General features: G+C 45.9%; 1 protein-coding gene across 3 annotated transcripts in view; it reads left to right on the forward strand.

Annotated features, from left to right (window-relative positions):
* Positions 1-25444, forward strand: part of TBC1D1 (TBC1 domain family member 1) — a 232186-nt gene that overhangs the window by 188271 nt on the left and 18471 nt on the right. For 2 of the 3 annotated variants that reach the window (XM_007449404.1, XM_007449403.1), the window contains 5 exons: positions 5224-5409; positions 11347-11508; positions 15778-15936; positions 20907-21151; positions 23175-23334. In XM_007449404.1, the coding sequence (XP_007449466.1) occupies positions 5224-5409; positions 11347-11508; positions 15778-15936; positions 20907-21151; positions 23175-23334 (912 nt within the window). The remainder of the gene's footprint in view (positions 1-5223; positions 5410-11346; positions 11509-15777; positions 15937-20906; positions 21152-23174; positions 23335-25444) is intronic. The other variant, XM_007449405.1, reaches the window with a different exon arrangement.

The following is a 25444-nucleotide window of genomic DNA, read 5'->3' on the forward strand; positions in this document are numbered from 1 at the left end:
CGCTCTTCCCCACATACGTGTGTGCAGAGAGGACACAGAAGCACAGAGAAGTCGGAGAACAGTTCGGCATCTGCGATACTGACACACCAGCAGAGGTCATATTTATGACTCTATTGAGAATGTCACAGCAGTGATTTAGATGCAGGCAGTTGTCTCTTAGGGCCCCTGAATTATGGCTGGTTTTAAAATTCTTAGAACCCACTGAAGGCCATTGTTTCTGAGAGTCTACATAATTTAAGCCTTCTACATCCTTGTCATTACAGGAGATGTCAGAATAGTAAAAGCCAATCCCAGGCTGACCTGTTCCTGCAACCCTGTGGTTTTGTGGCTCTGCAGACTTTATAAAGCTGTCTGTCGGTGCCTGTGGTCCCCACAGTTGGGGCAGTTGGTGGTGAATGTCATCTCTCACATTTCGCCCCGAGGGACTGGAACCGAGAAGGTGTACGCATTTACAGAGGTTTACAAAGAGGAGTGGGGCAGCCCCCTGCTCAGCCTCTGCTGCACTAAGGCGCGTCCTTCCACCTGAGCCCCTAGCTGGCTGCCTATCAGCAAGAATAGAAGTCGAGGACAGAAGCCAGAGCCCCAGTGTTGTTCTGGAGATTATTAGAAACAGCAAAGCCTTTCTTAGACCACTGAGCACATCACATCCTGGGTACATATAAGAGACTCGACAAATACTAGTGTAAATGGCTTAGGAATTATCCAGGTTAAAACAGTGAACATATTATTAGAACAAGGTTCTCAGTCAACAGCTTTCCAACATTTTCACGTTGTTATCCTCACCCTGCCGCTCCATTCAACCCCCTGTGTACATGAGTACACATCTCATAAGACGGCACCCCAAACACGTATGCGCACGCACATGTGAAAGAGGACTGATCACAAAGCTATAGCCTTGTCCCAAATCTGGGTCTTTGGGCATTGATAAGATTAGCCGGGCCACATTTAGAATAAACAGATATTTAACTATCCCCCTCTTGTAAATTACTAACTACTTGGTAACTAGGCTACTCTTAATATGAACAAAAGATAGTATATTTTTTAAAATTGTTAATTATAGACTATAACATCCATAATTGTTACCACATAAAATAAACTTGGGCAAAGGGGATACATTTTACCCCTTCCCAGGGTTTAGGAGAGAGTAAGCGATGGGTATTTTATTCTGATTCAGGTTCTCACTGGGGATGATTTTGTACCCCATTCTCCCCAGGGGACATTTAGCAATGTCTGGGCATTTTTGATTGTCGCTGCTGGCATGGACGGATATTATTGTCATCTAGTAGGTTAGTGCCCAAGGATGCTGATAAACATGCTACAGTGCACAGAACAGTCCCCCATGACAAAGAATTAGCCAGCCCAAAGTGTCAATAGTGCTGGGATAGAGAAACCCTGCTCTGTAAATCGTTAGGTTTATTTGCTGACCTTTACAGTGGATTAGCCGTTATTTAGTTAATTCAGAGGTGAAATGAACACCAGTGCCCCTAATCCGTCTTTGTATTCTGCAGCGGCCTTGGCACCCTGACCAAGATTGGGATGCGCTCTGACCATGTGTGAAGGCCTGAATTCAGGCAACTGACAGCAGCATTTGGACTGGGTTCTAGCAGTCACAGCGAAAGAAAATGAAGAGCTGTCATGATACTAAGTGCCTAAGGTTACGTGAGGGAGTGAAGAGTAAAAATGTGATGAGGAGCCCGCTGTTGGGAGTATGTTTTGAGACCAGCAATAGTGGCATCACCTGGGCACTTAATGGAAATGCAGACTCTCAGGCTCCCCTCAGACTGAGTCTAAATCTGCATTTCAGCACGATACCCACGTGATGATTGTGCATCTGGAAGTTAGAGGCACTGGGTAAGCATTTTTTACTTTGGAGGAAAATATACCTTGGTTCAGATTGTGGCTCTGACTCTTAGCAGAGGTGTGACCTTGACCGTGTTACAAAACCTCCCTGCACCTTAGTTATTTCGGCTGTAGAAAGGGGATAACATCACCTATCTCATGAGGTGGTTGTGACACCTCTCATGTGGTTGTGACGGTTTACCGTCTTTCAACAGCCAAGATGGTAAAAGAAGAAAACAAAACAAAAACAAAATAAAGGGAAAGGGCTCAAGTAGAAGACTTCAGGCTGCAGAGTAGATTAAATAAGAATACTGACTAAAGTTCCTTTGAAAAAGGGATTAATGTAGACTATATTGTGTTCAATAGTGAGTAATCCTAAGTATACAGGTTGTGAGGGGTGACTTGTCTTCTAAGTGTTTTGCAAGAGAACATTTTTTAATCTTTGATTTAAATCAGAACAGGTTTTCATTTTCTTTAATTTTTTGATTATAAAAATGTTTATTATCACACATTTAGAAAATACAGGAAATACAAAGAAGAACGGCAAGCACACCAAACCCAGTACCTACCTATCTCTTCTTTTATTCAACAATTATTTATCAAACATCTGCTGGGTGCCAGGGACTGCTTGGTGTTGGACAGACCCCCATCAACAAGGTGGCAAGGTTCTAGCCTTCTCAGAGCTTACAACGTTGAGTGACTAAATTTTGATGCGTTTCCTTCCAGTATTTTTTTCTGTGCCCTTAGTGAATATGTGATAGCAAACAATAAGAGCTAATGTTTACTGTATTACTGTGTGTTGGACCCTGTTTTAGGTGGTTTGTATGGTATGTATTAACTCAATTCCTTTAACACCACTATGAGGGAGGTACTGTTATTTCCACTTAACAGATTGGGAAATTGAGGCACAAAGAGGTTAAGCAACTTGCTAAAGATCACAAAATCCATAAATGCAGAGTCTCGATTAAAAACCAGGTGGCCAGGCTCCAGAGCTTGACCCTATTAGTCACGGAACTGTACTGCCTCTCATAATACTTATAAAATTGAGATCATACAATATAGACAATTTTAATTCTTGCTTTTGTATTGACCATTACACGTGAGCATCCTCCTGTAACGTGCATAAACGGTCTATTTCTTACCTCCAAAAGAAGTAGAATTTTAATTCATTTGTTTAACAGAGTCATAATGAAATAAACATAAATAAAAATGTGATGACAAGCATTTAAATGCTTACAGAGATTATAAGGCATTCTTAATGGCTTATCATTTGTTTAAAGATCCTGTACTTTCAAGAGGAGTTAAGATGGACAAGTTACATTAGGAAATTAAACATTTTGTAGCTTGTACTTGATTTCATAGCAGGAAAACAAACCCAGCTTTAGATAAAGAGCAATGGTGATGACTGTTCTGTAAATTAGTCATAACATGGAATTGTGTTGGAGATGTTGAATGGAAGAGAGAGTGTATTGTCTTACGGGGTGGGGCGGTTGTGAGACTCAGGTTGCCTGTGCGGGGCTTTTCATGGCACGTGTTAAGAATGCACTGTGTCAGATGAGGTCCACTTGTGTGTGGGAACTTCGCTAGTTTCATAGTGAACCGGTGGGATGGTCTCTGTGCGTGTCCATAAGGTATTAGTGAGATACAACAACACTGAACCGGCAGCAGAGTGTCTGCAGTTGGGAAAGGCACAAATTCCTGAACTGTAAAGAGATTTCAGCTAAGAAATAGAAATTTGAAAATCGATGGCATAGGAGACATTTGAATTGTAGGCATATCTAACTTGTGGGGGTATCTACAGAAAGCATGAACTTGTTCATTGTCTCACCCTCTGGGCAAATTACTTGGCTTCTCTGAACCATAGTTTTCTCTTCAGGCTAATACTTGCCTTCTGGTGTTGGCATCAGGATGAAATGAGTCTGTCCATATAAAACACCTGGCATGGTGCCCAGCACTTGGTAGAGGATTTATTAATGGTCACAGTTACTCTTGGCTGTTAAGTAAGTTTTAATCTTTTTTAAAAACACCTAGCCTTATATACAACACGGTGGTTAAGAACGTACATAAAAGCCAGACTGCTTGGGTTCCAACGCTGGCTCTACGATTTTCCAGCTGTGTGGCATTGGGCAAAAGGCACGTGAACTCCTGTGCTTTAGTTTGCTTCTCTTTAAAACTGAATAGTTACAGTACCTACATGTTAGGGTGGTTGAGTGTTAAATAAATTACTATATATAAAACCCTCAGAACAGTCTGGTATAGAGCACTGTATGAATGCCTGCTGTTGTTATCAATAATACACTCATTAACTCAGAAGAAGATAAAGTAGTATACCTTACAAAGTAGATATCTTTGAACGTTTCCTCAGCTGATGCGACTTTTGCTTATTACTATTTGATGTGCAATTTGTTTGATGTTTGTGGCTCAGGTGTAGTTTTTTCAATGCATATTGAAACTTGATTTTTAAATTTGGTGATACCATTGTGTAATATCTGAATAAGCAGAATTTTCTGATCAGACACCATGTTTAAATATAAATTTTTATTGAAAAATGACCATTCTGGCTGTGGTATATATGTGTACAGTGGAATACTATTCAGTCATAAAAAAGAATGAATTTTTGCCATTTGCAGCAACACGGATGGACTTGGAGGGCATTATGCTAAGTGAAATAAGACAGAGAAAGACAAATACTGTATGATCTCACTTATGTAGAATCCAGAGACTACAACAAACAAGTGAATATAACAAAAATGAAGCAGACGCACAGATAGAGAACAAACTAGTGGTTATCAGCGGGAAGGGGGAATGAGGGGGAAGAGGAATAGGGCTGTAAACTATTATGTATAAAATAAGCTACAAGGATATATTATACAACACGGAGTATAGCCGATATTTTATATTAACTATAAATGGAGTATAAGCTTTAAAAATGGTGAATCACAGATTAGAAAACAAACTTACGGTTACCAAGGAGGGGAGGAAGAGTGGGATGAATTGGGAGGTTGGGATTGACATATATACACTAATGTGTATAAAATAGATAACTAATGAGAACCTACTGTATAGCACAGGGAACTCTGCTCAGTGCTCTGTGGTGACCTAAATGGGAAGGAAATCTAAAAAAGAGGGGATATATATATGTATGACTGATTCACTTTGCTCTAGAGCAGGAACTAACACAACACTGTAAAGCAACTATACTCCAATAAAAAATAAATTAATTAAAAAAATAATTGTAAAAATTGTGAATCACTATATCATACACCTGTAACTTATATAATATTGTACGGCAACTGTACTTAAAAAAGGGAAAACAAAATAAAGAGGAAGAAAAAGGAAAAAGAAGAAAAATGACCATTCTGAAATGTCCTTTTTCCTCCCCAGATTATTCAGAGCTGGGAGAGCTTCCCCCACGATCTCCTCTAGAACCAGTTTGTGAAGATGGACCCTTTGGCCCTGTCCCAGAGGAAAAGAAAAGGACATCTCGTGAACTTCGAGAGCTGTGGCAAAAGGCCATTCTACAACAGATACTGCTCCTCAGGATGGAGAAGGAAAATCAGAAGCTGCAAGGTTGGTTTGCCATTTTTTATATTTAACAGGCCTGATGTTGATTTAATTTGTCCTGACTCTAAAGTGAAGCGTATCAGACATAAGCATGTTATTCTTTAAAAAGAAAAGAAAAGAAAAGAAAAAGGCAAGGTACTCTAACATACATACATACACACATGCATATTAAATACCTGTTACTTTTCGAAAGCAAAGTTAGTACTTTTCACTTCCTAGAGATTTAATGATAATCTCGCCAATTATATTAAATTAAATCTTCTGAGAGACATCCTTCAAATGTAAGCTTTAACTCCCTGAAAAGTGTTTTTTGTTTTCCTCTTTCTCTCTCTCCCCCTGCTGTGTCCTCACCCGTAGTCTTTGCCTGGTACTAGGTATGAACTGATCCTACCTAAATCATTAAAGTTCATGACCTCACTCTGTGTGCGGATTTAGTGAGTGGCAGGCAACCTGAAAAATACGAGAACTAGACTTCAAGTTAGCTGAGCTGTACCTGTACTGATAACAAGGTTTTAGAAGGACAGACTCATTTAATCCTGGTGACAACTCGAGAAGGCAGGTATAGCCTGAAGAGGAAACTAATGCTCAGAGAAGCCCGGGGTTATGTTAGTGTCAAAATAAGCCATGAACTTTGAAAGTTTAGATTCTGTTCATTTCCTGTTTCCATAGTCATTTGAACCAATACATATTATTTGCAAAGTAGCTAAGGAGCTGAGTTGTATGTACCCTGGGTGGTATACTGCAAAGAGAACGGACGGATCTTGGAGTGCAGAGAGCTGCCTGGATATAAAATAAGGAGGATTTTGGTTGGGAAATCCGAACATACTCTTTAAAAGGGAGGCTATACAAGGAGTACATGGTGGCCCTGTCCAGATCAGTTTTGGAATTAACTTCCTCCTTGATTGCAGAGCTTCATCTTTTATTGTGATGTTTGTATAGAGCTGAAAGTTAAGACACCAAATCTGGTGAATAAGGTTCATTGTCCATATAAATATGTCATCTTTGACCAAAAACAAAGAGTCAAGTACAAAGTAATAAGACCTTTTGGTAAGAGAGTAGTTGAGCGGTTGGAATTGTCTACTTAGGGGTGTAGTGGGCTCTCTCCAGTACCCAGTATTGAAGCTGAGAGAGACAGCTCATCCCATGAGGCTGCTGTGGAAAGGGATGCCATGGTGAGGGGAGTTTAGAGCAGTGAATGCTAAGTTTTCTTCCAAGTCTATTTTTCTACCATTTTCTTGTATGTTCTTGAAGGTAATTCTAAAAGCAGATGTCTAAAAGAGATTTAATAGTGATGGCATCGCTGAGTGTTCCATCGACTAAATGACAGCTTTGGAGCACAGTGCTTATAATCATGTGTATGTTGGTGGGGATTTTTGTTGAAAAGTAAAAAGGCACTTATATTCATCATGTAGGTCATAAACCTTAATGCTTTTCCTGGCCAGTCTTCTTGCAGATGGCAGCTACGGAAAATCAGGGCGTAGTTGTAAAATGGGAAGGATGCTGGCTGGCTTCTTGGGAGTGTTGGGAGGAATCGTGACTGTGACTGATGAGACAAGATCAGATTGCCACAGTGGCAAAGCTTTTGTAAAGCCGTGTAAATGGTGACCAGGAAGACTAGAACGGGCAGGGAAGAGTTTCCTAAGGTACCTGGAACACCTTGCCCTTGTTCACTAGCCCTTGCCAGCATCCTCATTTGCTGCTTCCTTGTTTCATCCAGCAGAGTTCTGTCCTGTGTGGTCTCTTATTTTCACTGTTTGAATTTATTCCTCTCCTTAGCTCTGTAAAGTCCAACATATGCTTATCTTGGTGGTGAAAGCATAATAAACTTGCTAAATATCATTTAGGAAGCATTGTGTCAGTGTGTACAGTACCTGTATTCCTGAGAAAACTAATCAACAATAAGAGCCTGATCATGAATGGCCTAAAAACATTTAGTAAGTTTTGTTGGGGTGGCATGGGGGGCACAGAATCATTAAATACAGAGGCAAGATTTGACAAGAACCAACCAGGAGTGCACTAGAGAGGCAGTCATTTTATCGCATTTTTTTTTTTTTCCCCAGTTACTTTTAAAGGAAGGTTAAATTGCAGCTGGAAGTGGCTCTTGCAGTTGATCAAGAATTCAGGCTGAATTGCCTGCTTTTGGGGAAAGAAACGAGAGGAACATATAGGAGGAGGTTCTTCCTATGGTTAAGCCTTTTTCCTGGCTTTTGAATATATGGATCAAATGTTTATTACTATTCCGGGAGCACTGCATTCAAGAAAGAATCAAACCACGTCATCTAAATCTGTTTCACTTCATTGTAGACCATTGGAAGCTGAATTGTGATTTCCTCAAAAGTTAAACAGCTAATCTTCAGTGGTGTCGGGACTGAAATGCATGGCCTCTCTCCCCGGCCCTCAGTCCTCTGCAGCACCCTCTGCAAGGCCATTTCCCCCATTGTAAATGATGATGGAGCAGCCTGATGCAGGACAGCAGGATGACTCACCACAACCATGGGCTTTGGTCAGCACTCTACCGCTTATTGGACTGAGTCATATAATTTAATGTTGCAGATGCTACATTGGCATAATGATAACACAGTGAATTTTGAGTTTTAATTGATTATCATTGAAGATACTTTTTTAAAGATTTTCCTAGTTAAACAAGTACTACACGTTGGTTATAAAAAAAAAAATTAGATATCGAGTGCAGTTTTTCTAAAATCTCTACAAGTTTGGGTGTCGTTTAATTATTGAGTCTCCCAGCCTCTTAGCCTTCCTTCCCTTTCTAAGTTTTCAGGAGATGGTGGCAGTTGGAAGAGCATTTTGTCCGTGAAGGCAATTGCTAATAGAGCAGAACTGGGACAGGCAGCCACAGCACACCCTGTGCGGTGACATAATCAGACCTGAACATTATTAGTCTGCAGTCCAGGTTGTAGCTCACATCCACGTTAAATGGCGATTAGATGACTCTTTTGCCAAGTTACATTTTGATCTCATTTAGTCCTGGTTTCTCCTAGCCCCCAGAAACTCTTAAACATGGGTTTGCAGACACTTATTTAATAAAAGAGTTTGGTCTTGTATCTCAAGTTCTTGCCTTAGAGCCTTGATGTTTGTTGTGGGGGTTGCACCATCTGCCTTGCTTGATAAGGCATTTTGGAGGCCACTGGTTTAGGGAGCAGTGTTGTCAGGATACTGAAATGGCAGGCTGTTGCTTGGGCCAACAGCAAAATACATAGCTTAATAAGCCTTTTCAGCTGCGTTTTCTGGCCAGATATTTCTGTTCTGTTGACTTCAGAGTAGGTTCCTCTTGTTGCTTTCTGGGCTCTTTAGTATCCAGACGTGCTCACAGCAGAATTCACTGCCAGAGAAATGTACATTTGGCCCCAAGAGCCTTGTACTGCTTGCAGTCACTGTTTGGCAGGGCTGGCCCTGAACCTTATGTGCCACAAGCATTAGCTCAGCTCTAATGGCATCTACGATGTGTAGATGAGAAGCTGAGAGAAATTGAGGGGTGACATTTTTAAAAAATTTGAACTCCACATACACGCAGGGAATTATTTAGCAGGACCTTGAAAATGTGTTCTTCAAAGTAAGAAGGAAAAGAATAAAGACAGAAGATGAAAAATCACAGAAGATGAGAAGGAGGCAGCAGTAGGCCTAGAGTCTCCTGGCCACCCACCAGCTAGTAAATCACCTTGGGCAAGTCCCTTGCTCACTTTGAACTTCAGTTTTTGTGTCCATGAAGTGAGAGGCTGGACGAGGGATCTCTGCAGCCCTTTTCAGCGCCATCTTTTGATGCGTTTGTACTCTTAAAGGCGGTAACTGGGTCAGTTAAGTACAGAAAACATGCATAAGATGACTAAGATCTTACTGTCAGGTTAGCATTAGCCAGATTCTTTGAGTTATTATCATTTGCTCAATTTCTAATGGGGGAAAAGAAAATATTTCATGTTATCAGCACGTGGTTTGTAAAGCAACATTATTTCGGTTTTTTTTGCTTTTATATTTTTGGTAATTTGTGGAGCACTTGCTAATTAGCAGACATCTTGTAGATGGTTAGTATATTTCATCTCACTTAATCCTCACAGGAGCAACTCAATGAAATAGCTGTAATTCCTATTTAAAAAATAATCCAGGGTGCAAAAATCCTGGACCCAGCACATCCTAATTCTGCTGCCCTGGACAAAGTAATGAACCTGCTCAGCCTTGGTCTCCTCCAGAATAAAAGTTGGGGCGGGGGGAGTGTGGATTTGTGGGATGGGGGGAGAGCAGATCGTGCGAGGTGTGCACTGACTTAGTGTCTCTGGGACTAAGAACAACTCTTCGCCAAGAAACTTAACAGCTTAGATGAAATGGGCAAACTTACTGGAAGGTGCAATTTATCACAACTGAAATAAGAAGAAAAAGAAGTCTGAATGGCCCTATATCTGTTAAAGAGATAAAATTTGTATTGAGGCTCTTTCAAACAAAGAAAAGTCTAGGTCCAGATAGCTCCACTGGATTCTATAAACATTTAAGGCCCCTAATTGATACCTGCCTAGTCTCAGAAAATGTGTATAATTAATCACAGCAAGTTCTGCAGTGTGGTGGAGAAAGGCAAGGGGCCCAGGCCCACTCCGCCTCCTGCTTGGGCCTTGGGGGAGGGGCTCAGTCTTCTCATCCAAAGATACCTGCCTCACAGTGTCCTGAAGATTAGAAAAATGCTGCAGATGAACCTATTTGCGGGGCAGGACTAGAGACGCAGACGTAGAAAACAGATGTGTGGACACAGGGCTGGGGAAGAGAGTTGGGACGAATTGGGAGATTAGGATTGACCTATATACACTACCATGCGTAAAATAGCTAGTGGGAACCTGCTGTATAACACAGGGAGCTCAGCTCGGTGCTCTGTGATGACCTAGGTGGGCGGGATGGGGGGTGAGGTGGGAGGGAGGTCTAAGAGGGAGGGGATATGTGTATACATATAGCTGATTCACTTCGTTGTATGGCAGAAACTAACACAATGTTGTAAAGCAACTGTACCCCAATTAAAAAAAAAAACAAAGAAAGGAAAAGAGAAAAAAAAAGATTAAATGTTACTAAATATAGAGTACTTAAGACATATAGTGTTTATTATTATCATAAAGAAGACAAGTTTACAGCTCTGCAGAAGCCTGTATGTTGGCTTATGCTGAGCTATGTATCCTACCTGTTTTCCCAATAAACTCACAGTGTAGATCAGAGATAGGTTGTGGAGTGGATATGGGGGCTGACAACGTTACCACCTTGTCTGAATAGGATTTAGTGGTTTTAGGTGGGAGTGAGGTTCTCAGTTTTAATCCTTCTTAGATCCCCTGCCCCCGCTCCTGCCCCCCAAGTTTGGTAATTTAGGTATAGTTCTTAACGCAGCTGTAAGCTGAATAAGTTTGGTAGGAAATAATAGCTATCTTCATATATTTGAGGAGATGCCACATGAAAAGGGTAGATTTATTCTGTTCAGCCCCAGGCAGCAGAAATGTGACGAAGGGTAGAAGCTACTTAGAGGAGGTTCGGCTCTAAATAAGAAGGAACTATCCTCGGAGAGCCTATCCTAGTTTAGATGAAGTTTTGTTGAGAGCTCATCGTGCCAGGCACTGGGAATTCTAACACATAGTTCCTGCCCTTGAGATGTCTCTGATTAATAGGGCAGCTGTGGAGATGGGTAGAATTGGATAGGTGTGGGGTGTATTTTAGCAGTAGAGCCAGCAGAACCCATTGGGGGTGAAGGACTAAGAGGAATCAAGGATGCCTCCTGGGTGTTTAGCTTCTTCCATGGTAAGGAAGCTGTGGTGGGGCAGGAACCGTGTCTTTACCTTGGGCCTGTTAAGCTGGCTTGCGGCTGCTTGACGTCTCAGTGGTGGTGATGAGCAGGCAGCCGTGCTGTAAAGTAGGAGACACGGAGCTGTAGCATTGACTACCGTGCTCTTCAATTGTCTGTTCTAGCCTCTGAGAATGATTTGCTGAACAAGCGCCTGAAGCTTGATTATGAAGAAATCACTCCTTGTCTTAAAGAAGTAACTACAGTGTGGGAAAAGATGCTTACCACTCCAGGAAGATCAAAACTTAAGTTTGACATGGAAAAAATGCACTCGGCTGTTGGGCAAGGTAAGCTTAACTGGGAATCAGGCCAGCCGGCCTCACCCCTCACTGATGACTGGGGAGAAGTATGGAATACAAAAAAATTTTTAAGTCCAATTTCAGTGGCCATCTCTCTCCTATTTATCATGTCTTTACCAAATCTGTTTCCAGATGTCTTAGTTAATTGATGTGAGTTTCATTACTTTTCATGATTCCTCTTCATTAAGTTAATTAAGGAAACAGGAAGAAGACAACAGAATACCTAAGGGCTTAGTTGCCTACAAACTGGGTAATGATGTGATGACAAGCTGAGTGAAATGGTAAACTGACAGTGAATTGTGTGCCTTCTGTCTGGATGCTCTCAGGAGGTAACATAGTGTCCAGCCCGGACTTCAGGCAGGTAGGCTCGGGTTTGGATTCCAGCTCTCCAGTTACTTTGCAGCCCTTGAAATAAAAGACGCTGAGTGGGTAAGAAGGCCTCTCCTCTTAATGAGACCCCTAAGTGACGGAAATAAAGAGATTTATAAACATCCCAAGTTAAAGTTCGACCAAGGTGGCAGGATTTTAGGGTGTCAGCTTGGGAGAAGGAGGAACAATTCTAGGGAATTTTAAATAATTCAAAGTTTACTTTGGTTTTAAAGGATTTCTCTAAAGGTATCAAGGTGTAGAACTTTATGACCTGGAGCGTACTTTTCTAGGAGTGGGATTGCAAAGAGGCTACCTGAGCAGTTGGCAATATGGGCCAGAAGCAAACTCTGCTCACCTTTGACCCAGCACTGCCACGTATAGAAACCCATTCTAGAAATGAATCAGTCAAAAATGTCCTGCAGTGGGAAGAGTGCAGATTGTGGCAGTGTTTACTGGCCAAAAAAACAAAGCAGAACCCGAACCCGAAAAACCCCAACCGCGTGACCACACGTATGTCACATTCCTTGAAAATAACGCAGTAGATTTATATTGACGGCAGTAAAAGGTGTCTGAGGTCAGTCGTTAAATGAGAAAGGACAGCGTGGCCTCATGTACAGCTGCGTATCTCCATCTGTGTATATGTAGAAAGACATCCTTGATGTGTTTGCAGATAACCTGAGTTGTAGACAGGATGGCCATCCATCCGGGTTACCCAGCGTAGCCCTGCTTTACAACCTGTCCAGTAATTAATAGCCTTCCTCCCCTTCGCTTTCAAAAGCTTCCCGCTTTGGGTGGTGAATTATATGTTCCCTCTAGTTATGAATGGTTTTTCACTTTCTTCTTTATACCTTCTGTATTTTCAGAAGGTTTGTTTGTTTTTCTCACATTTAAATAGTGAGCATATATTACTTCTAAAGTGAGTAACAGTTAAAAAGTATTTACATCTGGGGGGAGGGTGGCTTCCTGCCTGCAGGCCCAGTCCACTGCCGGGTTTCTTTCTGGGGTTAGGAGTGGAGGCAAAACCGAGCGTGCGGAAGGCTGTTCCAGGTCATTCTTAGTAAACACATTTGGCACCGAGTTGCATGACCCTTTGTTTTTAAGTCGTAAAATCTAAGCTTTCTCTTAAACACCGGAGTATGTGGTACTGTCCAGGGACGGCCAGTATTTTTTTTCCTCCCCAAAATAAAGGTTTGATAAGATAATGGGAATGATTTAGTAATAAGGGGAAATTGTTCATCTCATAACTTGGGAAATTTCCCAGTTTGACAAAAATATTTTGTGAAAAGCCCCACTATTAACCACGTAACATGCTGACTGTTTTTCAGCCCACATTTGTTTCTAATACAGTGTGCAGTATGAGGTGTGTATGTGTCTGTACATCCCCCCACCCCTCCAGATACATCTCTGAGCAGGAATAGTAGGGAGAAAAGAAACAGAACAGTATAAAAAGGCAGATATCAGGGTGGATTAGTTTCCTGTTGCTGCCATAACAAATGATAACAAAATTGGTGGCTAAAACAACAGAGAGTTTTCTCTCTTAGTTCTGGAGGCCAGAAGTCTGAAGTCAGGGCGTGGACAGGGTCGCCCTCGGCCTCTCCCAGCTTCTGGTGGCTGTCGGCACTCCTTGACCGTGGCTGCGTCACTTCAGTCTCTGCCTCTGTGGGCACATCGCCTGCTCTTCTTGTCTTCTCCTCTGTGTGACTCTTTTCTAAAGACATTGTCATTCTGGGTTATGGCCTCATTTCAAGGTCTTTACCTAACTTAATTATCTCTGCAAAGACCGTTTTCCCAAATTAGGTAGTATTCACAGCCTCAGGTGATCAGGACATGGGCATACCTTTTTGGAGGCCACCACGCAGCCCACTACACAGGGTCATCCAGTTGGCTCCGAGTTAAACATTCAGAACGTGTAGGATGTGGTCACAGTTAAGTGTGGCCCTGTGTTTCTCCCATAGTGTGAAACCAAATTACTGACTATACTGTGAGTATTTCCAAGAGATGGCTGAGTGATGCTTTCTAAACAGCTCCTGTGAATCTGTAATAAATGAAATTGGCTTTCTGGTTCAGATTCACAAATGATGATTTTATTATTAATTGCCAGGTGGGAACGTAAGATGTTTTCCTCAGTACCCATCTGAGTAGCAGCTTGTGTGACAGTGAGAACTTCGAGAGAAAACGGCAGTCAGTTTCCCTGGGTTGCCAGCAACGAGCTGGGGCACCTCTTCTCAGCAAGGGGCCTCTGTTTCCCCATCTGCACCATGTGAAGCATCACCGTATTTCCCTCAGCCGGTCGTGGGGATGATGTAACGTGTTCAGGATGGTGACGGCGCCTGGTCACCTCACAGGGAGTGTTAGCTGCTGCTCTTTCCCGGAGTAGGATCTGCTCTCAGAGACGGCTGGGGAAACTAGCAAACGACCTTCCTGGGTAGGCTCTCCGAGTGGCAGGGAAGGGTACAGAGTGCTCACGGTTTTTTTCTGGATGGAAAGGGAGATGAATCCCTGATTACGAGGCTCCTTTTCTCTGAAGAGCACTCCTCAGAGATGAGGAGGGTTTGGTGTCTTATCCTGCCGTTTTCTTTGTCTCCCCATTTCCATGTTTGGGCCTTGAAACAGCGGAATCACGAACCCAAGAATTTTGCTCCAGAACAGTCACTTTTTCTAATGAGGTTTGACCTGAGTAACCATCATTGACTTTAAGAGGACGTTTCTTAGTTTTAGACAACATTTTAAAATTACTTTGAGTATTTAAGTTAATCACGTCTAAAACATTAGGTAGAGGCTCTTAGATCATTTTTCTTGTTTGTAGGTCCATGTTGAATGCCCACCAGGGCACGTTCATGCAGACCGTCCCCTGTGCAGCCACTGACCCCTTCCTCCAGCCCACGCTCGCAGAAGGACGTCCAATCAGTATTCCAGAATCTCAGCTTTGATTCAGCTACTCCTTCCCCAACTCAAAAACATTCAGTGGCTCCCTTCGGCTACCAAATAAAGTGCAGGTTTCTTGCCCTCAGTTTTGCCTCTAGTAAAGCCCTTCCAGCCTGACTGCCACCTGCTCCCTCCTGCATGTGCCGTGTGCCGAGGGAGGTCTGTGGAAACGCTCTTGGTTCCCTTCCTCTGACTTGGCTTCTCTCTTTCTCCCACTCTTGAGTTTTGGTACAAGTGAAGGAGTCCAGGAAACCTTGATCTCCTTCGTCCAAACTCACCTCTTTGGATCTATCCCTTCTCTGAGTTCACTTTTATTTTCTTAAACTTAAAAAAATTTTTTTTTACTTATTTATTTTTTATTTTGGGCTGCGTCAGGTCTTAGTTGTGGCACGCGGGATCTTCGTTGGGATCTTCGTTGCGGCATGTGGGATCCTCCGCTGCAGCGTATGGGCTCTGTAGTTGCGGCACATGGGCCTAGTTGCCCCGCGGCATGTGGGATCTTAGCTCCCCGACCAGGAATCGAACCCACGTCCCCTCCATTGGAAGGTGGATTCTTAACCACTGGGCCACCAGGGAAGTCCCTGAGATCCCATTTTGCAGTGTCATTTTACATGCTTGCAGTTATTTCCCAAGGACGTTAGTAATTGATGCCAGTTATAGGGGTTCATGTCATTCATCAGTTTATCGCAGAGTCTAGCACAGTCTGCACATAGTACCTAGATATATACTACGAAAGGTGGGAGGGGGTCAGGGAGGTGAGGGAAGAATGGCGGAGAGTGTGGAGGAAGGAAGGAAGGGAGCAAATGCCACAGAATTCTGGTTGCTTTATTTCCATTCCTATGCCGTTAATTCACAGTGGAACTAGAAGTTGGATCAGTGGAGTGAAGCACAACTCGTTTTTATTGTTAAGTTGAATTCTGTACATGAAGCCCCTCTCTCTCTTTTCCACCCCCGCTTTTGAAGGTGTGCCGCGACATCACCGGGGCGAAATCTGGAAATTCCTAGCAGAGCAATACCACCTAAAACACCCGTTTCCCAGTAAACAGCAGCCAAAGGACACGCCATACAAAGAGCTCTTAAAGCAGCTCACCTCCCACCAGCACGCCATTCTCATCGACCTCGGTAAGCCTGCAGTCGATTTGACATGAAAATGGAAGTCTCACTCACTCGAAAAGTCTGAAGAGACTGTCCGAGTTATTTAGTGCTCGGCCTTGAGGTTTAGCAGTCAGAATTTGCTGCTGAGACTTTCGATTAACAAAGCCCTGGAGTCATCACAAATGTCTTCTCAGGTCTATAAAGAAACCTCCTTCGGCGCCGGGTGGCTTGTTACCTCTGCTCAGCATGGAGGGTGGCTGGCGTGGCGGCTCCGGTTCTGACCACGGTTCGGTTCAGTGACTCAGATATTGATAGGAGGTTTTGCAGTCAACCCAAGGAACATCCTGGAAATGCAAGTGTCAGAGCTGAGGCTGCGTTTAAGTACAGGAGCCACTCCCTAGTCTTTACGGTTTACAAACAGGATTTATTAGAAAACTTGTAGAAAGGAGTTTGTGAGTGCACCCTGGGTGATTTTATTCGGGGAACGGGGAGGCGCCGCGTCTCTAGAGCAGTTTTAAAAACGCTAAGGTGGAAACGGTGTCTTGGGTACCTTTGCAGTTGCCACAGTGGAGAACTTGTGGAGGCAGGCTGTAGCCATGGTGACAGAAGGCCTTCTGTCTTGTCAGCAGCCCCAGGTGGGGACGTCCTTTCCTGCCTGCTCCGCCCCCAGCAGCCTCTGGCTCTGGCTCTGCTGGCAGCAGGGCTCCTGGGCAACCCCGTGGGCTCCCGGCCCTGCCGCTTCTAGGGCACATGGTCCTGCTTCCAGAGCACCTACCCTGGCTGCCGCCGCCCCGGGGCTCCCCAGTCCGTGTTCTGGGCCCACTGGGTTTCTGCAGCCGGGAGCGGGCAGCCCAGTTCCCAGCCGTGTGAGGTGCGAGCCGGATCAGGCAGTACTGAGGCTTTTCTGTCCAGCCACACGGCACTTCGTCAGGGCGGATTTCGTAAGTGTCCCTCTTCAGATCTAAGTTAAAGTGTCATCTCTGAGAAGCTGCCCCTGATACAGCCTCTTCTCCCACCTTCAGGCTGGGTTAGGCGCCTCTGCTACGCCTTGTCCCACCCTCTACACCCCCCTCAGCGTACTTATCACATTTATCATTATGACAATTATCATTAGTGTTTAAAGCTAGTACTTAACTTTACCTTGGACCAAATGTTGGGTGAAGTTACTTAAGCTCTTCTCTTTAATCCTCACAGCACAATCAGGGAGGTGTTTTTCTATCCTTGTTTGGAGCTGAGAATATTGAAATGCAGAGAGGTTAAGTCACTTGTCCAAAGTAACACGGCTGGTGTGCCACTGAACAAGTGTGACTCTAGGCCTGTGCTTGTGACCCCACCACCACCACCACCACCACTGTCCTTAGTTACGTGGCAGTGCCTTTTTATTGCCTTTCTTCCCAGTAGGATGCAGCCCTCCCTCTGTGGGCTGGACTGGGGCCATTTGCCATTGTACCCTAGCTCCTAGGACAGAACCTGTCACATAGTAGATGCTTACTAAATCTCTTGATGTTGACTGTGAGGCACCGCACTAGCATCCCAGTCTCACGTGACCCTCACAGGAGCCTTGGAAAACTGGCCCTGTATCCTCTTTAAGAAATGAGAAGTCTCTGAAGCGCAGCGAGGTCAAGTGTTGACCGTGGTCACACAGCTGAGTGCCAGGACCATAACCCCTTCCTGCTCTGTGCTGCAGTAGGCCCCTCCATCCCTGAGGCCCTCTGCCCAGGAGCCCCATGCATTCCTAGGAGATGGCTGGCTGGGTGCAGGGTGATGCTGACAGGCCGTGATTGCACCTTGGGATCAGTGACAATGTGAGGCCTAGGGCTGGCGCCCATTTGGCCCGCTGACCCTAAGGAAGCAGTTTGGTGAATTGGCAGTAGCTGTGTTTGCTCATGTGGTGAGTAACAGAAAAAGTGACATGTTCCTATCATGCGAAATGAAGAAAAAAATAAATTTCGGGTAGGAGGTTGAAAGGGAGGAAGGAGCACACATGGTCTCTGCCCCCACCCCGGGATGGGAGGAGGAGGGGGGGACGATGTTTCCTCCTAACTCCTCTCTTCTCTCAGTTTTCTTTCAGTAAATATTCCTCATTGTTCCACGCGCAGGACTGGGCCTCTGCCTCCCGTAGCTCAGATGCAGTTACTCTTCTGCAGAGGGAGGAAAAGGCCACGTCAGCACGATGGCCTTGGGCGGGGCTGTCCGTCCCCCCACCCCGGGACCTGTGTTTGCACAGCCACCTTCAGGCACCACCCTGCCCAGGGGCCCGCGGCTGCCACTCCTCTAGTTGGCCCAGAGTCTGCAAGAGCCAAGATTCGGCCTTTCCTCCTTCCCAGGCAGGGGCCAGGCTGCACTCTCGTCCTCTCTGCCCCTGCCCGTCTCCCACCCTCACCCTCTGCAACCCCGAAGGCCAGCTGCAGCCCCATGCCACACCCCGACTGCGCCAGCCTTGTCTCTCCACCTCACTTCTTTCCCAGTCACGGCCCCCAGTTCGGATGCCTTCTAAGTGCCCTCCCAAGGTCCCAAAGAAGCTCTGTTTCCAACAGTGCGTTTCCCAGGTGACATCTGTGCGTCTCTCCAGGCTTCCTCCAGGGCCAGCCTTCCCTCCTCCCTTGAACTGGGAGAGCCGAATATTGGCCCAGGTCCAGTGGTGGACCAGGTGCCCTGCCTGCCAGGCTCTGGCTCTGCTGGGTTCACGGAGGCCTCGCCTAGCAGTTCCTCCAAACTTTGCCCGTTGCTTCCCCCTCACCTCTCACCAAGGTGGTATTTGCCAAGTCAGTTGTTTTGTCTGCACTTCTTAATTTAGTCTACAGTGTGACTCACTCAAGGCCCAACAGAGGTGTGTAGGGCAGAGCAAAAACAAATCATGTTTCAGTTTTTCTTAAAAAAGTGACGTCCATATCCTGGCCAGAAGAACAGAATGCTTATTGGTTGGAGGTATTTGGGGTTTGCAAGGATTTTTGTTTTCCTGGCTTTTGCTTTACTTTTCTGAAATTAGCTGTTAATCTAATCAGGTTTGCAATATTTTTTCCTCCAAGGAGTGAGAATAATAGACTTTGTAGTTGGGCAGTGTTTTACAGTTTGTGAACCATATTCTCTAGCTTTGTTGGATTTCAGCTTCACACAGCCCTGTATGAACTTGGACACATTATTTCCACTTCGGAGGTGGTGTGGTTTGCCCAAGTTACAGGCCACTACTCAGTGGCAGAAAGTTCTAGAACCTTGCTCTTCTTAGTCTCTGAATATCATGTCCCCTCTAGGACACACTGTATGGCTTTTCTCTGTCTTGGCTTTGTCCACTGCAGACCAACACAGCCTTCCCCTCCTCTGGTTAGGTGGAGAAACGCTGTCAGAGTTGGCCCCATTGAGCCAGGAGGAGACAGTGTACCCGATGACACTTAGCAAGTCATGCTGGGGCCTTAGTTCCGGAACCTGCCCCACCCTCTAGGCGTGGTTCCAGCACATCCCTGTGTGCTGCCCTCAGGTAACTGTAACTTTTCTCTTCTCCGGCCCTCCATCCTGCGTGGACAGTCTGTATTGCCCAGTATCCACCTTCTGGCTGTGCCTTCCCATCTAGTCGTGGCCACACGAAAGGCATGGGGGAGGGGACACTGAGCAGCAAGCTGGAGACCCACTTCGGGCTCCAGGTCACCCTCCACCCTGTCAGCTGCTGCTCTCCTGGGTATCCCGTTGTCAGTGCCTCCCCTGGGGCGCTGTCCGGCCTCTCCCACGATAGGCGGGTTGGCCGGGACACTGGAACAGGTCCAGAAATGGAGGGACACCATTGAATCAGAGAGCAGACTTAGAAACTGCTCCCTGTGGCTTTCCAGCAGTGGGGTGACTTGTGCAGGGTGCGTATAGGAAGGTTTGCTGCGGGGAGAGGTAGAGTAGCGAGAGAGAAATGAACACAGGACAAGAAATCAGGAAAAGACTATTGCTGCCCTCCTAAGTCAAGTTCAGGTAAGCTGATCTGGATTGATTCGGTGCTTTTTCACGGGGCTGAGGAAGAACACACGAATGTATCCTCCTCCCTTTGCTGAGACCACATGATTAAGGTGAATGTTTCCCTCGTGGCCTCCATGCACTTCTGCCTTTGCTGATCCAGACAAGGCCGTAATTCTCACCTGGGTCCAGGTGTGGTCCCACCTCTTTAATCAGGCATTTTTCTGCTCCCTAGAAACACACTTCCCCATCAGTCACATTCCAGAAGGAGGGGGGGAGCTGGGATTTGACAGGTATCAACCACACAAGCCTCCTGGACAGAAGTCTTTTTAAACTTTGTCTGAGTACCAGCTTTTTGTGAAAATCGGGATGTCGAGAGCGTTTCATTTTAACCTCTTGCTGAGAGGTAATTGTTTTGTATAAAAGAAAACACCTGCTGCTCCCCACTGTGTTTCAAAGCACTGCTTGTGGTTTAAAAGAAGAGAAATGTGCGTGTGGTGTGAAGCACTTGCAGGGAAACGAGCGAGCGGTCTGGGCAGAGCTGATCGGGGCGTGTGCTGGGTGGGGGGGGGGGGGGGTGGGGGGGGAGAGACAGTGGGGCCGAGAGAAAAGATGAGAGATATTCCTACAGAGTTTGGTAAAACCAAAGGAGGGGATAACACTCCCTGGCTCTGTAGGAAACAGTGTTTATCAGATGACCATGAACTTTATGAATTTTCAAATTATTAAGGCCAAAACAACATCCAGATGAGTTGTTAGAATTTTTTAAAAAATTGAGCTAGGTCCCTGGATACAACGCTCTTCTTCCTGTTTTAGATGGAAGTCCTGGTATCTGCAGGCCTGAAGGCAGTTCTCATTTCTTTCACCTGAAAGCATGATTAATTGCTGATTTTTTAATTGCAATCATTATTCCAAGAACCACCAGCTGACCTTGTTCATAGAGCTGATTTATGACGTGATCCCACTTGTAAAGATCTGTTGCTTTAACCTAAAGCACATCAGATTTCTGGTTCAGTAGGCTTTCTTTTTTTTCAAAATACGACAAATGTGTTTTGTTTTCACAGGGCGAACCTTTCCAACACATCCATACTTCTCTGCTCAACTAGGAGCGGGGCAGCTGTCACTTTACAACATTTTGAAGGCCTACTCGCTTCTAGACCAGGAAGTAGGCTATTGCCAAGGTCTCAGCTTTGTAGCAGGCATTCTGCTGCTTCACATGGGCGAAGAAGAGGCATTCACCACGCTCAGGTTTCTGATGTTTGACATGGGTCTGCGGAAACAGTATCGGCCAGACATGATTACTTTACAGGTAGAGAGCGTTCCTTAAGTCTTTGATAAAGATGAACTCTAAGATGTTTATGATCCCTTTCCAGGTATATCTAAGGAACCCTCCCACCATCAGTTAACACTGTAACATCTGTCACTGAAGAGAACTTACCAAATGTTGCATGTGCACTTACCTCCTCAAACTCCAGGAAGACATTGTTGATCAGCTCAATTTAGAGATGGGAAAGCTAAGGCTCAGAGAGGTTATGTAATTTGAGCAGGTCACACAGCTAGCAGGTGGCAGAGCTGGGATTTAAACCTAGGCCTGTCTGACTCCTGGGCGCCCTCCCTTTTACCCTTTGTCAGACCACCTTCAGGTGGTCTGATTCCTACCTCCCATTGTATTTGCTCCTTCCTCTGCCGGGGATCCCATCCCTACCCCTCAACCCCTGCCATCCCATGTCCAGCTCAGATATCACCTGTTCACGCAGGTGCCGTGTCCCCGCCTCTTCCACCCACCCTGGCTCGCTGTGTCACGTGATCCTGTCTCATTCCTTTTGCATAACACACTTACTGCCTGAAATTGTCTTGTTTCCTTATTTATTTACTTGTTTATTTTCTGGCTCTCCTTAGCGTATATCATGAGAGGGCCAGGGGTCTTACCTGTCTTGGGGCTGAGTCCCTAGTTCCTAGGCTAGTGCCTGGGATGAAGTGGGCACCTCGTCCGTATTTGTTGAATGAATGAGTGACAGGTGGCAGGTCATGTCAGAAGAAAACCCCATACAACAGTGTGTTCCATTGCTGCTACCACCGCCTTTCAGAGGTGGGGAGAACTCTGGATCCTGCCTTGAGGATATTCCTAAATGTTGGAATATGTGTTTACGTGTTTGTTTACCAGCAAGATACTCTGATTTCAGAGCCTTAGAAAGTGTATGTTAGAGCCAAGGACTCTTCCAGAGCATTGAACAGCATGGCTAGAAATCCTTTCACCTCCACCTGTGTGTGTGGACCACGTGAACATAAATCCCATAGAAGGAAGCCATCCCGTTCACTAGGAGATTTGGGCCCACATAACACTTTCCACACATGCTGTCGGGTTCTTCCTACATACCCCCGTTAGCGTATTTAATGTAGGTGCGCCTGCCATCGAAGAGAGTGGAATTTTTCAGATTTGTATAGTATAGTATACAACAGTATATACTGATATAGTATATTACACAAGTCGTGTGTAGTATAGTATACACATGGCTGTGTTTGGGCTGGTGGCCTAGAGATTAGATTTCCTTTTGATACAGAAGAGCCGCAGCTGGTACCTGAGAGAGCTGTGTTGTCTGGCCTCCCGGAAACAGTTTTTCCCGTTGTGGGCAGTACATATCCAGCTGTAGCGCCCTCTCCAGGTCACTGTTCCTCTGGGGTCGGGCCAGGGACTGCTCAGTCGGGGCTGGCTCTAGGCCAGCTGTGAGCCCCGGGACCCTCATGGGCTTCCTGCCAGGGCCGCATCACTCTGAGGGAGCCCCCCCTGAGCTCACATCCAGCCTAGTTGGAAAAGCTTTCTCCATCTCGAGATACACGCTTGTCAGCTTCCTTTAACTTTCCTGTGTTGTAAACCTGGAGAAGTCGCACCTGTCCTGCCTCCTGAGTGGTTTGGGGGGCGTTCGGCGGGAACTTAGGGAACAGGTACAGCAGCATCCATCTGCAGAGTCTGTGCTCTCACTTCGCTGTTGGCGAGAGGCCGCCTTTTTACTTCAGATTCCCCTGGCTTTGGGTTTTGCTAAGAATGTGCGTTTACGAAATGTTGCCTCAGGATAGATGCGTAGCTTCTCCCAGCCGAGGAGCGCGAGCGCGAGGGAACAGTAAGAAGAGAGGCCTTGGCCGGAGGAGCCCCTACCGTGAGCGCCCCGGGCCCAGCCCAGCCCCTGCCTGGCCACAGCAGCCCCAGCGAGCACTCGCTGGATGACGAAGGGCGAGAGCAGGGGGTTCTCAGGAGCCACGAAGAGAGTTCCGTGGTCCTTCTGCCTCCAAGCAGGGTGGATGCCCACGGTGACCCTGTGTGTGTGTCCCTGCAGATACAGATGTACCAGCTCTCGAGGCTGCTCCACGACTACCACCGAGACCTGTACAATCACCTGGAGGAGCACGAGATCGGCCCCAGCCTCTACGCCGCGCCCTGGTTCCTCACAGTGTTCGCCTCGCAGTTCCCCCTGGGGTTCGTAGCCAGAGTCTTTGGTGAGTGTGTGTGAGTCTGTTCGCCAGGACCCGCGTCCTCGAGTTAGAGGGGAACCGTGTGTCGTCACTCCGTGGTGATTCTTCTCATTTTTATCCTGGGTCTTCTGCAGGAAACAGGGTGGTATTTGTCATTCTCAGTTTAGTGAGGATCAGCCTTCGGGAGTTTCAGGACCTGCTTAACTTCTGATGATCAGGGCCTCCCCTCGATGCCTTCCTGTGGGCTTGGATCCGATTCCCTCCCCCCAGGCTCCCCCTGGAGCAGACTTGCTGCAGGCTGGGCCGAGGAGCCTGGCGCGGGCCCAGAGATGTTTCTCCCGAGCCGTCTTCCTCGACCTCCGTGGCCCGGGCCTTGCTCGCTGAGCTCCCTAAGACTTCTCCCCCGGGAGTCCCGGGCCGCTGCTCTTTCTGGGTCTCGCCTGCATCTTCCCCTCTCGCTCCGCTTCCCCTACCCGTGGCTCTCCGCTTCCTCTGCCGGCGTGCTCTCGAAGGCACCTCTGTGTCGCCGACCCACGGTCCGTCCTCACGCCCCCCCCCCCCCCCCCCCCCCCCCCGGGGGTTTTGTTCTAGCCGGCTCTCCTTAGCTACTGGGCCCTGTTCAACCCGGACAAAACAAACAGGGGCTGTCGGGAGAATTGCCTCTTGAACAGAGCAGTGAGGGGGGAGGAGTGGAAACAATTACACCAATAATTCAGACCTGGATGTTAAAACACTCACAACACAACCCCAACGTTTACCTAAATTATCTGGGTAATTGCCTTCATTTCAGCTTGGATTTGGGTTCTGTACATCCTGGGGCTTCCAAATGATAAATAAGGAGGCTCTCATTTAGGCCAAAGCTGAGAGGGAGGCAAGGCGTCCTCATAGAAAGAACACAGAAGCCCCCCCCCCCCCCCCCGTGTCACCTTCCCACTGCCGTGCCCCCGTAACTGAGGGTGGGTCACATTTCAAACCATCTCCCGTTTACTTGATTTACTGTTCGAGAAGATTGTCTCTGTCAGAGTTTTAAATGAATGTTCACGTGCAAAGTCTCAAAACTGCCTGGTCAATTAGACTTCAATTTAAAAAACTCAAAATTAAAAAAAGGTAAAAGGCTGCCTTGACCTGGCAGGGATAGGAGCCGAGTGACATGCTGTGTGTGAGCAGTCAGCTCTTGTACGGTGTGCTTTCCCTGCTTCGGGATGAAGTAATAATTCTGACAGTTCAGGTTCTTTTTATCTTTTTACTGTGGAGGAAGAGGTTATTAAAAAATTGATTGTCATCACATACCAAGTGGTTTTAAAGTACCATTTATGTTGAGTCACTTGATAGCTTAAAAACCTGTATTCTTATACTTTTTTAGATTCGTTTTTAGAATTAGAGACCATCTTAAAGGGATTGTTCACAAAAGAGAGAGTCACTTTAGGCAGCTTTGGGCAGACCACTTGTATATCTAGATTCTAGAAATCCTAAAATTTGCTTTTTTTAAAAAAAAAAATTTATTTATTCTAGGCTGCACTGGGTCTTTGCTGCCGTGCACGGGCTTTCTCTAGTTGTGGTGAGCGGGGGTTTACTCTTTGTTGTGGTGCGCGGGCTTCTCACTGCGGTGGCTTCTCTTGTTGCGGAGCACAGGCTCTAGGCGCGTGGGCTTCAGTAGTTGTGGCACGTGGGCTCAGTAGTTGTGGCACACGGGCTCTAGAGCGCAGGCTCAGCAGTTGTGGTGCACGGGCTTAGTTGCTCCGTGGCACGTGGGATCTTCCCGGACCGGGGCCCGAACCCGTGTCCCCTGCATTGGCAGGTGGATTCTCAACCACTGTGCCACCTGGGAAGCCCGCCTAAAATTTGCTTTTTAAGTGGGCAGTGAGTCGTCTTCTCTCCTCCTCCCCCCCCCCCCCACCAAAGTACTAGATTTTTATTATCATTTACTTCTGTCCACAAGAACTTTTAAGGAATTTACCATTTGGCTTTACTAGGAGAATCTAGGTTCTTAAAATATTCACTACTCTCCCCATTTTTGCATAGTTCCCTGCCCAAATTGATTTTAATTTTCCGTCCCTAAAAAAAAAAATAAGCACTGAAAATAATGGATACTAAAAAATCTTTCCCCGGTTAAACAAAACATTAGTGAGATTTT

The sequence above is a fragment of the Lipotes vexillifer genome, unplaced genomic scaffold (genome assembly GCF_000442215.2).
Source record: "Lipotes vexillifer unplaced genomic scaffold, Lipotes_vexillifer_v1.1 scaffold153, whole genome shotgun sequence".
In the NCBI taxonomy this organism is placed as follows: domain Eukaryota; kingdom Metazoa; phylum Chordata; class Mammalia; order Artiodactyla; family Lipotidae; genus Lipotes; species Lipotes vexillifer.